This window comes from Lissotriton helveticus, chromosome 6, assembly GCF_964261635.1.
Source record: "Lissotriton helveticus chromosome 6, aLisHel1.1, whole genome shotgun sequence".
Classification (NCBI taxonomy): domain Eukaryota; kingdom Metazoa; phylum Chordata; class Amphibia; order Caudata; family Salamandridae; genus Lissotriton; species Lissotriton helveticus.
The window spans coordinates 154064688-154081367 of NC_136067.1; the positions used below are offsets into that span (position 1 = coordinate 154064688).

The 16680-nt window shown below is 46.9% G+C and overlaps 1 protein-coding gene across 1 annotated transcript in view; it reads left to right on the forward strand.

Annotated features, from left to right (window-relative positions):
- Window positions 1-16680, forward strand: part of DNAH14 (dynein axonemal heavy chain 14) — a 1144348-nt gene that overhangs the window by 591609 nt on the left and 536059 nt on the right. The window contains exon 48 of the mRNA XM_078647362.1: window positions 1675-1754. Coding sequence (XP_078503488.1) covers window positions 1675-1754 — 80 coding nt within the window. The remainder of the gene's footprint in view (window positions 1-1674; window positions 1755-16680) is intronic.

Sequence of the window (16680 nt, forward strand, 5' to 3'; positions counted from 1 at the left end):
TTACACTAACTGTTCATCAATTGTTTTATTCTTAATTAGATTTTTGTGTACATAACAGCTATAGTACAGAAGTGACTGTGTTATGTTTAGAGTGCCCGTTGGCTGGACACTACAATGACAAATGCAGAATGCTATTTTTGAATATAATTTGTTAAAACAAGGAGATAGTAAAAAATACAGAGCAGTTCTAAAATCAGTTTACTGAGATTGGAGAGCTGACTGTAATGAATTTCATAGTCATGACTTTCAAAAGGAAAGTACCATAAAAATAATAAAAGGAAGAAGGAAATCATACAAATGTAAAGGGAGCATCTGGTGATTCATATCTACATGAAAGCTACATAGAGAATAAATATATGTGTGGGTCTAAGAGGTATTTTAATTCATCAATAGTCCTAAATTCTAACCGATTACTGAGCACTCGCACTTTCCCATACCTTGGTTTGGTATTCGCATCCAATGGGTTGTGGACTGACCATGTGGCCTATTGCAGGAGGAAGTTTACAAACTCTATTAATACCATACTTGGGCTTCCTAAGCCAAGGAATGTAGAGGTGGTGTCCCCCACTACTAAGATCTACAGACTTCAATGTATACCAGTCGCAACCTATGGTGCGGAAGTCTGGGGGTACACGAATAGTGTTTGCATCCAGGGTGAAGAGAACAGATTTTGTCGTAAAATCCTGGGTGCACCCATCTCCTCATCCAAGTACGCAAGTCATTGTGAACTTAACCTCCTATATATAGAAGATTATGTTAAGGCCCCCCAACCCTATTTTGGTTGAGAATTTGGAAAGATCCTGCAGCCTTGTTGACAAGAGAGATAATTTTAGATTGTTTGAAATGCGACAGGGGGATGGATATACCGTGGTTGGCTGCGGTGCACAAAAGTTTAGCTAGCGCGAACCTGGAACGTGTATTTTTAAATCCTTCAAACCTTGGCTCTATCAGTAGTAAATCCCTTCAAAAGACCCTTTATCAATCATATAAAAATGCAAGACTAGCTACAGAATGTAAAAAAACTTCAGTGGCCAGATACATGCAAATTGAGAATGTCACTACCGCGGTTTCTAGATATTTGTTAAAACCAATTGGGCGCTGGGAAAGGGGCTTACTTTTTCGGCTAAGGACTGACACTATGAAATATATGTTATAATTTCCCGTGGGTTTTATTACCAACCTCGATCTTCTACCCTGCCCCTGTAACAATCAACACAAACAATCAATGCTGCACTTTCTATTCTTTTGCTCTTATTATTCATTTCACACCAAAAGATTTTTGATTCTGTATTTTCAAGTTTTACATGCCATTGACTATAAGGCAGCATACGGGATGGTGCTAGCTCTAAATGATGATGAACTAACCTTTCGGGTTAGTTCGTTTTTGAAAACGGCGGTGCGTACTCGTAACTGTATGCACCCCTGCTAAATCACATGCATTTATTCTATGTTTTTAAGCTGAATGTTTTTATTGATCGTCCAACTATGAATTATGTACTGTATTACTGGAGGCCCACCTTAACCCTAATGAATGTTATTAACTATTTTTCTAGTTTGTACTTTTATGGATATGTTGTTTTCATCCGAATAAAGTTCATATTGATTGATTGATTGAGAGAATAAATCAATATTTACTTGAATTAATGCCTATATTATTTTTGTATCATTTCACAGCCTGCTACAAAGCCTTAGTTCCTTAGCAGTCAACCTAACAGGTGATGACAGCACAGTCAGACCACACACGGGGGATACAGGTATGGCTTTCAATTACACGGGTCCAATCAAATTGGTATAGTAGACATGTAAAAGACTTCTAAAAAATGCTCCTAAAAACCAACCAGGTGCAGGTATCTGTGGTGGAATGGTTGGTAATGAGTGTGAGAGATATACATAGGTATTGTTTTGTATTGCAAATTTTATATAAAGCTCATTATACCAATGTGGGGCGTTGAAGGGCTTTAAAAAAAAACTTTGTTTGGTTTTAGTTTCAACAAATCGTGTTACATGCATAACAAAAACCTAAGGAAACAGCTTCCCAGCTATGCATCGGACAGACATAAACTTTTCCCATGGGCTCTTAAGGGCTTGTCTACATGGGCAGCAACTACACCATGTAGTGTGTGTGCTTGGAAGGGTGTTTTTGGTTCTTTGTGGGGAGTGTTGCCATGTCTTGTGTGATGACCACCGAGGTGAGGTTATTGGGTTTTTGAACACAATGTTTAGCAGTGTGATGGATGAAGAAGTGTGAGAGACAGGTCGGTGTGAGAATCACATGCCTAGGTACATTTGAGGTGAGAGGATCGGGTAATAGAAGTTGCTGTTGAGTGGATGAAGAGATGTTCAAGCAGCTAGGACAGAGCTGAGATATAGGTTAAAAGAGCAAAAACTCTCTATGGGGAAAAACAAACAAAATGAGAGATACACGTCTTATATCAGACTTATCTCAGGGATACGAGAGGGGGTTAAATCAGAAAGCTGATGCGTCTGCTCAATGGAAAGCAGGGAAACTATTGTGAATAAAGTGGGGCGCAAAGGGTGTAGATGGGGAAAGGCAAAGAATCTGGAAATACATTTATCGTCTAACCTGACAGCCAGGAGCAAATACATCAGCTGCCCACAGATTCTGCAAAGATGAGAAGTGGTGATTGGTTGCAGAGCTGAGAAGAAGCAATTGGCTATGCTTCCGTGCATGTATTTCTTTTGAAATGGTAAGTCTCAGACATGGTCAGGGAGAAAGCCAACTAAAAACACTCTCTGTGAATCTCCCTGTTATTTAACATAAAGCTCCAAAAATAGCCTAACTGGACATCATTTAAAAGCTCCTCCCACTAGCACCATCAGGCAGCACAAAATGTGATTCTACACAATTTCCTTCTCACTGGAAGTTCGGGATTCCCTGAGATATTTTGTTAAATTTAAATGAGGTGGGGAGCCTTTGCTTATACACGTCTATTGACCCTGGAGCTGAATTGGTTCCTATAATTTGTAAAGTTATGCAGTCTTTTTCTCCCTTTAAGCTCTTCTAATCAGCAGCTTCATTCAGAATTACTGTCATCTTCTCATATGAAACCAGATTGATGGTGTTAAGAATAGTAGTTCTTTCACACATGATAAGGTTGTAAGGGAGGCCAAGCTAAATTCTTACATGTTCAAATTTTGCACTTCTGGTATTGGTCTTCCTTAAGGCTACACAGAACAGGTCTAGTGATGACTGCTGGAGTTGTGGCATGCAGAGATTGGACTTACCCCCTATCCTGTAATAGCCTAAATAACTTCTGGCAGCCTTTATAGACGAATGATCTATGCGGTAAAAATCAGTGATCCACTATCACCACATCTGGGCATGTTTCACGGTCTTGAAGATGTAATGAGCTTGGCACCTTTTTTTTTTTTTTTTTTTTTTTTTGTCCTCATAACCACCGTTTAGACCAGTGCCAAAAAGGAATCAACGGAGAATAACTGACTCAGTTAAAAACTGGTAGGGACACATATCTTGAAGGCCATCTATCCCACAGTCTTCCACCGTAATCCGAAGAGGCACTCTTGAAGGCCATCTATCCCACAGTCTTCCACCGTAGTCCGAATGCCGAATGAGCTTGGCACCTTATTTACATAAATGCATAGCTACTTCACTGGCGGCAGAAATGGTAAAGATTGCCCACTGCCATGGCGTCAAGTACAAAATCAATGACAAAATGTTACCTTTTGATCATATTTAGGAGTGCTCTTGAACAGGACAGCACAGCACTAAAGTGAATATAGCAGCTTATCCAGTAGTGGGGTAGCTTTATAGATTCACATTCCTGAATCATTCCCTGTCTTCGAGATGGGAGTCCCACGGTATCATAATCAAGCAGTATTTAAATAATGCCATAGGCTATAATAGGCATGAGCCATGGTTTATATAGCCTCTCTATGTCCTTTTAAAACAGAGGACTAAATGTTGAATGCAACCTATCAGCTGCTAGCACCCTCTAGAACCTTCCCAGCAGACAGTTTCCCTTAGATTTTCACCACACGTCTTGTGTGAAGAGAGTCTCCCTGAGTTCTACTCGGTTTTCTTCTACATTTTAGGATTTTTTCCTAAAACGTTTTTTCATTATTTCTGATAAGAAAGACTCTACCGTGCCTGCAAAACCTGTGGCAAGAACAAGGTCCATGTTGATGATCCTCACAAGGACTGCATTTATTGCCTCCACCCAGCCCATGAGGTAAAGCAGTGCAATATTTGCCGCACTTTCTCTTCAAACACACTAAGAGATAGAGAAAGGAGGCTGCTTTTATGGCTGCAACCCACTAAGCACCGGAAGTCGTCTGAAGAGGACGGTGATGGTTTATCCAAGCCTCACAAGAGTGCAAGATCTCAGGAGAAAGACTCTGGAGAGGACAGGAAACACCTCAAACCCTCTCCAGAGAGCAAGAACTCAAAACAGGAGACATATTCTGAAGTCTCCTCTGAGCCTTCATCTTCAGTCTCCTCTGCTCAAGCGAGGAAAGAAAAGAAACACCATTGAGCCTCCTCAACAGATCCAGGAAATTCAGAACTGAAAAATCGCCATCAACGACGCCTCCATCGACGACAGTCACTAGACCATCGATGACGACAAGTTACACTGTTACGTCGTTGGTCCCGACGAAGGCAGAGACAACGATGTCCGCGGCCATCTCCAGGCCCAAACTGTCGACGAGAGCATAGTTGACGACATTATCGTCGATGTCCATGCCACCTGTGCAGTCGACGAAGGTTTCAAAGGCCAAGTCAGCAAAGAAACCGCCAACAAATATACCGTTAAAATCCCTACTGTCGTCGACGCTGACACCGTCGAAGACTGCCCAGCTAATGATGACACCGTCGACGATGACGATTCTGTCGACGACCACACCTTTGACTGCAACATGGAATGCAACAACACCGTCGGCAACCAGCATTCCATCATCGGTGAGCAGGATTTGGTCAGCACCACCAACAACAATCATTAAGGTGCCGAAAAAATATTTCAGCATAATGTCAGCATAAAATAAGATCACCCCTTTGCCTCGTTCGCACCTTTTGGACATTCAGGAGTCAGAAGAAGAAGATGATGGAGTATACGTAATGGCACAAAGTTCATCAGAGTTGCATGTTAAGAGCCAGGAAGATGACAGGGACTATGAAGATGAACAATACTATCATGGTACCACCACGTCATTATCAACACTTTGACTATACTCACGAATCTCACCCTAGACAGATGCACATATTTCACCATCCTTGATTCAGGACCTTCAGGCAATGCTGGCAGACTACAAACAAAGATTTCCATCTCAAAATGTTCACAAGGAGCAGTCTCAGGTTCAACCACAGTCCATTGAAACACTGGTTTTGCCACTGACACCTACAGTACCACACCCTCTTATACAGGAACATCCTCCTTGGTCGAGAAGAAGGTGAAATTTCAGAACCTACGCCTGCAGAACCTTGAGAGGACTACATCATTCCCACTCCCTCTACTCCATCACACCATCCAGCGGATTCCCCTCCAGAAGGCATTGGGGGTGTCCACAAATTAATGGAGAGGGCTTCTAATAGATTCCATCTCCCCATGGCTGTTAAACATACTGAATGCTTCCTGTAAGATTTTAAAGAGGAAGCTAGGTAATCCATGCGAACAATACCAATCATAAATTACATCTGGCAAGAGGGAGTGAAGATAATGAAGACCACCAGTGCTCTCTTGCATAGAGAAGACGTACAGGGCCCCAGAAGATTCACCTTCCTGCCTGAGAGGCCACTCCAAGCCGGATTCTGTTATTTCTCAGGGGGCGGAGATCAAAGAACCCGGCCACCCCGATCTCAACCCCTCCGGACAAAGAAGGGCGTAAGCTGGACATCAAGGGGGAAGTGTTTCTCTGCCATGGTTGCAACTAACATCAAGGCAGCCAACGCTTTGGTTATCATCAGCCACTATCATAGACAGATGTGGTCGGACATGGCCTCCTTACTAGACCTCATCCGGAGGACAAGAGGTAGGAAGCCTGAAAAATCCTCTTAGGAGGCGAGCGGGCAGCCTCTGAGACAATCGACCGTGCTATGGACATAGCCAACACGGGGTTTCCCCAATTGGCAAGTGCGGCAGTCTTGAGGCGCCAAGGGTGGTTGAAAGCTACCACCTTTAGACCAGAGGTCCAGACAAAGATCCTGGATATGGCTTTTGATGGGGTCAACATATAGATGAGGCACTTCTATCCATTAAAAATTATACGGATACAGGAAAATCTTTAGGCTCCCTCCAGTACAGGAAAATACCATTCAGGGGAGCAAAAGGACATGGTTTTGCCACCTACAGAGGAAACTTTCAGAGGGCACAACAATTTCAGCCCTATCCGCCACAAAACAGGCAAGCCTATCAATCTGCTACCTATAGTCAACCTTCCATGACTGGTTTCTCTGGTCAAGGGGGCCGAAAGGGAGCATCGACCCAAGGCAGAGATAGCAGGTGAAAGCAATTATCTGAACAGGGTATCAGCTCCCCCCTCCCTTTCCACTCCTGAGGGTGCAAAGATCTCCAGTTTCTTCCAGCAATGGGAGAGTATAACAATGAACCGTTGGGTGCTGGATTTGATTGCCTTCGGTCAGACTCTGGAGTTCGTAGAGGAACCTCCAACTACTCCTTCCAGGGGAGCCTATCCCCCTTATCTTTACTTATTGCACAAAGAAGCAAATGTTATGCTCTGAAAAGGACCTATCAAGGAGGTTCCAACTCTGCAAAGATGTCAAGGTTTCTATTCCCATTTTTTCTTGATTATGAAGAAGTCAGGGGAATGGAGACCGATTTTAAATCTCAAAAAGTTAAACAAGTTTCTGAGGAATCAAAGTTTCAGGATGGTAACTCTGGCCGAGATCTTACGACGTTTCAGCAAAGGAGACTTCATGACCTCCCTCGATTTGGAAGACGCATACTTCCACATCCCCATTCATCGGAAGCATGGAAAATTCCTCAGATTCATTGTGGCTGGTATCCACTACCAATTCACTTCTTGTCTGCCTCAAGTCGGCACCCAGGATATACAAAGTGCCACGCTCCGGTGGCTGCAGCCCTACGTTCTCAAGGTCCCCAATTATTCCCCTACTTGAACGACTGGCTGCTAAAGGCACCAATGGCAAGGCAAGCAACCAGGACCACAAACTCTTGTCTTCTGCTGTTCAGCAAGCTGGGGTTGACACTAAACATCACAAAGTCTTCATTTATTCCCACTCAAATAGTATCATTGCTGGGAGCCAGATTGGGCATGATCCAATGCAAAGCATTCTTGTTGGAAGAACGTCAAACCCGTCTACGACAATTGGCCATGGCCATCTCAAGAAAAGAATCTGTTTCAGTAAGGGAATACAAGTCACTCCTAGGGATGTGCTCATCAGCGATAGACCTGGTTCCCTTGGTCAGACACAAAATTCGACCTCTCCAGGAAGAATTGAAAAGCAATGGCTTCTGACGTCTGGATCTTTCGAAGACATCATTCGGGTTAAAGATAATGCAATGGTGGTGCCACACCCCAAACCTTTAAAAAGGGCTTACTTCCTTGCAAAAGATACCAGACTACATCCTGACAAAGGATGCCTCCATGGAAGGCTGAGGAGGTAATTTGCAGGACCTTCAAATTCAAGGCAAATGGTCCAATTCTCAAAAACAAAGTCATATCAACAGCCTGGAGTTGAAGGCTACATTCCCCTCTTTACAGGCCTTCCTGCCGAGCATAGCAGGCGCTTCTGTACTGGTCCGTATTGACAACATGACCAGTATGTTCTACATAAATGAACAGGAGGGACCAAATCTCTCAAGCTTTCTCTGGAAGCGCAAAAAATGTGGAGTTGGGCAACAGAGCATGGGATTTCTCTCAGGGCCAAGCATTTTTCAGGCTTACAGAACACGTTAGTAGATGCTCTCAGCAGAGCTATAGACAATTGGCACGAATGAGAACTCAACCAATTCCAGCTGGTTGGAGTAGTTGCAAAATGGGAAAGCCAGCTCTGGACCTGTTTGCCACGAACATCAATGCCAAATGCTGGTTTTATGCCAGCAGGTTCCCCCTCCCGGGGTCTCAGGGCAATGCCTTTTTGATGCAATTGTCAGGGATATTTGCCTTCGCCTTCCCCCATCCCAGTGATTCCCAAGGTACTGTCCAAAATGAAGCTGGAAGGATGTCGCCTGATTCTCATTGCGCCCAGGTGGCCCAGGCAACATTGGTTCCAGGAACTTCTTCACTTTCAGAATAACAAAAGCCACTATCGTAAGATAGATATCGGCTGGGATACAGTTCTGTCATGTCCAAGCTAACAAGCTTTTGGAAAGGACAGCAAAGGCTCACTCCATCAGAGCTGTTCCTAAGTCAGCGACTCTCTTTGCGGGAGTGACTCTGGAAAAGATCTGTTGTGCTGCAACCTGGAGGACCATTCATACATTCACGCAGCACTACTGCCTGGAATCCACACAGGATGAAGATGAAGTGGTTGGCCAAGCGGTACTTCACCATCTCTTCCATTAAGGTAAGCCTCTTTCTAGCCATTGGAAAGAGTCTTTTGCTCTTATGGTGGTTTCAAATACTGGCATGTATTGGAAGATATAAAGTATAACTAAGTAAGGTGTACTATTGGTTAGGCTGTTCTTTCTTTTTCCTTTCCCATCGCTGATGCTGTATATATGAGAATGCTAGTATATAAGTGATAGTTTACCCATACATTGATAAACATATCAGTACACACAGGTATAGCCCTCAGGGGTTTTTCATGTTACCTCGAATATTTGGGATTCACTATGTGATAGAAGTCACCCACGATCCACAACAGACAAACTAAAATTGGATGTGACTTCTTGCTACTCTGATTCAGGCATGTGAATCTATGAAAGATATCGCAATACAGGATAAGAAAATAATGCATAGATTCATCAACCAAAATTGCGATCGCAATAGTTGCGAAACAGCTATTGCGATTGCAATTGCTGTTACCACAATTCATGATAGTAAAAACAACCAAATTGCGAATTCGCTAAAAATATTTTGCGAGTTCGCAATTAAATTCGCAGATTAAACGTGGAACCCCTTTGCGATTCTGTAATAGCGATGTTCCACTGATTCTGCGAAATCGCAAAGCAAATTCATCAATAAGCGCAATCTGCGAAAAAAAACAAAATCGCTATTAGCGAGGCGCAATTTAAGGAGAACTCAAACCAGGTGGTAACCATAAAGTTCAGTTGGAAAAAAAAATCCTAACAAGATACAGGTGCAGGGCTAAACAAATACACTTAAGGAGACACAGTAGGAGCATGAGGACATTCACAATGCCAGGACTCTACATCGTGGTAAGGCGGCAAAGGCTCCAGGCTGTAGCCGGGAACCGACGCAGGATGCAGGAGCGCATCTTCCAGCTGCGGATCACACTCCTGGGCCAGACTGAAGAGGAGATCTGTTCAAAATACAGGCTGAATGGGGCAATGATAACCAAGCTCATCCGAGACCTTGACCCCCTGATGCAGCACCCAACAAGGAGGACCAATGCGGTGCCCACCCATGTCCAGGTCCTGTGCTGCCTGTACCTCCTGGCCTCCGGAAGCTTCCAGGGGATAGTTGCAGTTGCAGGGGGGATCTCCCAGAGCACACTGTCCCGCTGCCTACATAGTTTCCTGGACGCCATGCTGACCCGGATACACCATTACATAACCTTCCCAACCACCCAACAGGACAAACAAAGCTTCAATTCTACAACATTGCGCAATTCCCTCATGTAATTGGATGCATTGACTGTACCCACATTCACATCTGCCCACCCCCTGAGACAGAATACATGTACCAGAACCGCAAGTCCTACCACTCACTCAACATCCAGACGGTCTGCAATGCAAAGACAATCATCACCGACATAGTGGCCCAATACCCTGGGAGCATGCATGATTCTTTCATATTCAGGCACAGCGGCATACACACCCGCTTGGCCAGGGGTGACTTTGGCGAAGGACACCTCCTAGGTAAGTACACATGCCCACATACAGTACGTCAAGCCCATGTAGCTGCGCATGACGCCACTGACCCTCTGCTCCTTTCCTTCAGGTGACAGCGCCTATGGCCTCCGTGAGTACCTCCTCACCCCATACCTCAATCCTGCCTCACCACAGGAACGGCGTTACAATGCAGCGCACATTCGCACCAGGAATGTCATTGAACGGACATTTGGGATGTTAAAGAGCTGATTCCGCATCCTACATAAGACTGGTGGGGCCCTCAAATACCAGCCTGAGGTCTTCTGCCGCATCGTGGCCGTGTGTGCCATACTCCACAATATTGCTATCAAGCGGAGGATACCTGTGGAGATCTCTGGCAGTGAGTCGGAGGGGGACAACCGCCCACCTGCACATGTGCGTCATGCACGCGGGGAGAATCCTGCTGAAGGACACAGGCGCCGCAACAACATCACACTGAATTATTTGTAGTGCTCCCATACCCCTCACACAACACTGCACTCATGCATGCCAAATGAAATAATGACATGAGTATGATTTGCGTTTGAAATAAATTCTCATTATAATGTAAACAGGATCTTTCTTTTACATTTTTTGGTTCACAAAACATGAAAATTGTATTAAGTCATACAGCCCCATGATTGGGAAGCAGGCCTGCTTTGTACTTCAGCATGGCACTGCTGCTAATAGTCAGTTAATCACTAGCGCCTCCGGCCGGACGCGCCCTGTTGCCTCTCCACATCCACCTCGCCAGTATCGGACCTTGATGCTGCAGTGGGCCTGGTACTGCGGCGTCGTTCTTGTACCACCGGCAGGGACAGGCTGCTCAGACTGGAGGTGCCCTCACTGGCATCATCCCCCCCCTTGCATGAGCATGGCCACATACCTGCTGGTTCTGGACAGCAGTTGTGACCTGTTCCAATGCCCTAGCAACATCCTGGCAGCATTGCACCATCTGGCATTGCATTGCCAGGACCGGCGTGATAGTTGGGAAGTAGCATTCCCGATCAGGTGGTTTGACCTGGTGTATGCCGATAGGCGGGTCAGCAGCTGGCGGTGGTGGCGGCAGGTGATGTCCTGCTGTGACACCATGATCTGGCTGTTCTCCCTCACTGCAGCTGTTAACACCTGCACGCTTTCGGTGAGCTGGCTACATTGCGCGCTGTTTTGTAAAGCATCCAGCTGCATGGCTGCCATGTGCTGTGCCTGCTTCTGGTAGACAGCTAGCATCCGGCGTTCAATGCCAAGCCCTTGCTCCTGATCATGTTGACCCCGGTCAGCCCGTGTTGCCACGTTGCCCTGCTGCCTCATCCGGCCACTTGACTGCTACCGCACAGTGGCTGTGCGCCGTGTCTGCCTCCTGGGTGGTGGTGTGGCCTGTTCCACTGCCATGTGTGACGCATGGGCCCTGTTTGCATGGGGAGGTGGTGGTACTGGTACAGGTGTGTCTGAAGGTCCAGGTCGTGGGGCAGGATGGCTCTCTCCCTCGGTGTCCTCTGTGTTCTCCTCAATTTGGAGTGCCTCGCTGTCCGTGCTCTGTGGTTTAGCAGCACCTGTGATGTAAATGGGTGCATGATTAATGATATGAATCTTGCACCTGGGAAGTTGCGACATGCATGCAGGCTTGCATTCCCTGACTGGCTTTGGGGACATGTTTCACTTGACAGGTCTGGCTGTGTGTGGCTATCAGGAAACTATTATCACACTACAGGTCCCACAATGCAATATGGCGTTTCTGATGTGCATGGCCTGCATCACTGGGGTTTTCAGATGGCTAGCTCTGGGGGCATGGGCATTGTTAGGGGACGGGGTCGCAGTTGCATGGCTCTTACCTTTGGATTGTTGGGTGGGTCGGGTGGTGTCCAGCTGGGTGACCCCCACGCAGGCTGCAGGGTTGATGGTCTCCTCCACCAGATCTTCCAGTGGTGTGTTGGGCGCAACTGTGGGGTCTCCTCCTCCGGTCGCATGTTGCTCCCCCAGCCTCTCTGCAATGCACTTTTGGCACGGCCTCTGAGGTCGTACCTCCTCTTCTTAAGCTCATCAATAGAGCGCTGGGTCACTCCGACAGAGTTGACCTTAGCCCTGATGCGCTGACAAATGCGCCTCTTGTCTGCTTCAGGGACCTTCCGGGATTGCTTCCCAAAGAGCCTATCATGGTCCCTGCTTACACCCTCGATGAGGAACTCCAGCTCCTGTTCAGAAAATTAAATTTTTCTTTTTCTGCCAGGTGCACTGCTTCCTACTGCTTCCTCGGACATTCTGGTTCTGGATGTGTGTCCTGTTTTGGGGCTGCAGGGTGTGTCTGTTGGAGCTCTGTGCTGTGCTTCTTCCTCTCTCAAGCTCTGTGTTCAGAATGAGTGAGGGAACTGCCTACTTCCTGGTTGTGATGTCATCATTGTGCTCGAAATGCGACTTCCCGTTTTTGCGATCTCGCAGTTAGCGAGATCGCAATTTGCGATTTCGGTAATTGCGAAATCGCAATTTCAACATGGGAAACCGGCGATTCTGCGATCTTTGTAGGATTTAGCGGAATTCGCAATCGGCGATTGCGGCCGACTGCGAATCGCTTTTTTGGTTGGCTTTGATTGATGCATCCCATTCTGCGAATTCTAATTTGCGATTCTGTATTTTTTGCAATTTAGAATTCGCAGAATCTGGGCTTGATGCATCTGGGGGTAAGTTACTTACCTGTAACTACAGTTATCCAGTATTAATATCTTTCATAGATTCACTTGCACCCACCCTCCTCCCCATAGAGGCTGTTTCCATATTATTCATTAACTCAAATACTCACTTCTCACGTGTGCTGGGAAAATCTGAGGGAAACTGCCTCTGCTGGGAAAGTTCTAGAGGGTGCTAGCAGCTGATTGGCTGCATTCAACAATTAGTCCTTTTTTTTAAAGGACATTGATAGGCTATATAAAACATTGCTCAGGGGCATTATAGCCTATGCATTATATAAATACTTTTTGATTATGATACAATGGGACTCCCATCTCGACGACGGGGAATGATTCAGGCATGTGAATCTATGAAAGATACCAATACTGGATAACCGTAGTCATCGGTAAGTAACTCATTTCCATCTATCTGACTGATCATGGTTGCACAGTTGGGGAGCTACAAGGCCCCACATTTTTCAGTGGATCCTGGAAATATCCTTCCACACCATCTCATGCATGTGCTCTTATGGAGCAACCCTACCCTTACTGGACAAGATATATGACCAACTTACCAGACTCTCAGCAATATTCTTTGGGAAAACATCTTCTTGACCTTCATTCCTGAATCCTCTGCAGTGCATTTGCGACATCTATTGCTGTTAAATCTTTGCCAGCCTGTCCTACCTCTCTCTAAGTCTACTGTTGCCTCCACATTTAGTGCTCTGGCTCAAGGACGCCATCCCCATGTCTGATTTGACCCACACTATGCTACCTAGCACACTCCCAACTGTTGTCTCTGAAACTGATGACTTGGTAATCTGATGAGATATATGGGGCTCAGTACTCAGCCCCATTTGCCCCATTTTGCTTGTTCTGAATACCCAGACCCCTCTTTGTTAAACTTTCCTCTACCTTGAAGTTCTTAAATTCTGCTGCCTAATACATATTAAATATAAGAAGTGTTTTGTTAATCCAAACCCTGTAGATAGTATTCCATGACTGTATGTCATTTTATTTACTCTAATAAAACATTATTGCCAAAAAAGAGGAATAGCAGCGACCCTGGAGGACCGTAACCTGTGGAACGAAGGGGTTTGAGTAGCATCCTCATGGTCAGTGAATTAGACAGGTGATGTGCTCAGTGGATGGATTGACACAGATGTGTGACTGAACAGGGAGTGGGTGCCTGGGAGATTCTTCAGTAGAGGAGGTAGGAAATGCTTTGTTGAGTGTGCTCGTGGTTTGAAAAAATGGGCAGAGCCAGAAGGTGGCATTAGCTTGATCCTATTGAAAGCTGTTGGGGCCTGCGCTAACAGCAAGACACTAAAGAAGATGGCCATTGTGCCCAGAAAAATAGTCAGCAAAGGACGTCAGAGGTCACTGTACTAGAGATCTCAATCCTATTACTACCACTGGTCTCAATGCTGTGCTGCTAAGAAATAACTACTGTCTTTGACTCCTGTAACCTTGATAATGTACAATTGTTGTAAATACAGTCCTGCGACAAAAAGGACATTTCCTAACAAGTAAGAGAAGTAAAATTGAAACTCAAGCGGACAGGATCGCACTGTACACCGATGATGTTCTTTTCTTTTTGACTGACCTGGAAAAATCGGGTCCGAGGATCCTGGAGATCATGCGCATCTTTGGGGAATGAATCATGAAACATGAATCCCCGGAAGTCCACCCTGTGGATACTGGGAGATCCGGGTTGGTGGGCTCCTGGGCCTCTGCTATGCAGCGGGCTGATGGCGGCCTCCGATACCTGGGGGTGTTCCTTACTGACGCGCCGGCGGTGGCGTGGGAGACAAACCTTGCGCCAGTGTGGGAACGGGCTCGAGCTGACATGAAACTCTGGTCGCGTATGCCCCTTACCATCTACGGTCGCTGAGCTATTTTTAAAATGGTCGCACTTCCCCGGTTGCTTTATCAGCTCCAAAACCATCCATATCCGATTGCGCCGAAATGGTTCCAGCAGGTTAATTCTGCGCTGGGGCAATTTCTTTGGGTGGGCGGGGTGGGGGGGCGGTACGCATAGCAATCTGTAAATGCTTCCTTTCCACCTACTGCGGAGGTCTAGCAACCTCCGATGTCTTGTCCTATTATCAGGCCTCCCACCTTCTAGTACTGAACGACTGGTAGTACGGGGACAGGGGGGACCCGGCGTACGCGCTAGGCCTAATGGACCCGCACTCCCTACTTACCATTCTGTACTCGACGCCCTTGCTAAAGGAGCTACCACCGGGCGCTAGACTGATATTCCGCATATGGAGACAATCATTGAAGCGCATGGGGTGGTGGGGTACCCTTACCAGGGAAACCCTGCTGTGGCACAATGGGCGCCTGCCGGAGCTGGCGGCCCTCCGGGGCTTTGGTGGATGGGACGCCATTGGGGTCTCGACTCTGGGTGATGTGCTCAGGCAGGGGACCTTAAAGTCCTTCGCAGAGCTCCAGAGGGAGTTTAGTATGCCAAAGACACAATTCTTCCGTTACCTGCAGATCCGGCACGCGCTGTCCCCTTACCTGGAGGGAGTGGCCATCTTCCCGGAGTTTATCCCCCTGGAAGCTAAGGTTTTCATGGGCGACCTGGAGACAAAGAAAATAACCAAGATATACCAATCGCTGGTCACCCAAAGCGCGCCGACCCTGGATGATCTGAGAAGGACATGGGAGGCGGACGAAGGTACCCTGGAGGAGGAAGATTGGAGGGAGGCATTAGCTGCTCCGCGAGGGGCGGCAATAGCTATGCGTCTTCGGCTAATACAGTTTAAGTACCTGCATCGGGTCTACTTCACGAGGGCCCGGCTGTGGCGGGCGGGACTGGTGGCATCCCTGGACTGCCTTCGGTGTGGTCGGGAGGAAGGCACGTTCTTAGACACGATATGGACTTGCCCTGGGTTGGATCAGTTCTGGAGGGGGGTGTTCTCCTGCCTAGAGGAGGTTCTGGGGTGGGAGCTCACGCGAACGCCCCAGCTTGCCCTTTTGCATGTAATGGAGGGAGTGGGAGGCAATATCTATAAACGTCACCTGTTACTCCTGGGGCTCACCTTGGCGAGGCGGGACATTGCAAGTAAGTGGTAAGACGTTCAGGCTCCGCCATTATCACTTTGGAAAAAGGGCCTTGATTTCAATATGGGATTGGAGCAACCCATCTTTCAGGCACCTGGATGCCCCTGCAAACATTATAAAATATGGAAGAGGTGGGCCGAGTATAGGGGGCTGTGGTTGGATGCCCCAGCTGTGCAGGCGGATCTCCCTGGGGAGTGAACAGGGGGGACCTACTGGGTGGGGGTGTCCGGGAGGGGAAGGGCGGGCGTAGGCGGAATCCTGGGGAGACTGTAGCTCTGTGGATCTGTGTATGCGCTTCCTCTGCACGCATGTCTCATGACCCTATACTGTGCCGCGATGTGAACCCAATGGAATGTTGCGCAAGTTAGTGGGAGGGAGGGGGGATGTTCTTAGAGTTTTCATAAGTTTCCTTTGTTTTGTTTACTTTGCAACGCTTTAGTGCTCCCGATCTCTGGAGCCCCTGAATGTATCCCCATAGGCGATGCGCCCTCCGGTATTCGTTAAGGGCTGCGGCAGTGGTTTCTGGGTTACAGAGCCCTGCATCCATAGAGCGCCATCGTTCAGGAGCCCTATGCAACGGAGGTGCACGTTTATAATGACCATATAGGATGGACAATGCTCGATGGCAGTAGAGCGGACCGAAGGGGATACCTAAACATGACATAGATAATATATGGGAGCCATGGACTACCTTCATGCAAGATATGGTACATTGTACAGGCTATGGAGTTGTGGTGGTGGGGTGGGGGAAGAAATTGGGTCTATTTTGTATTTTATATATTCTCAGTGCCATGAAGACGATGATATTATGCACCAATGATGCGGCTTCCGCAGGACGAATAACATGCATTTGTGGCTGGGGTGCCCCACATTGGGGGGGTCATATCCTTGTTTGGTGATGTATATATGAGTGGGGGCAGGTGCCGCCAGGTTCTGTAATGTATGGTGCAACGTAT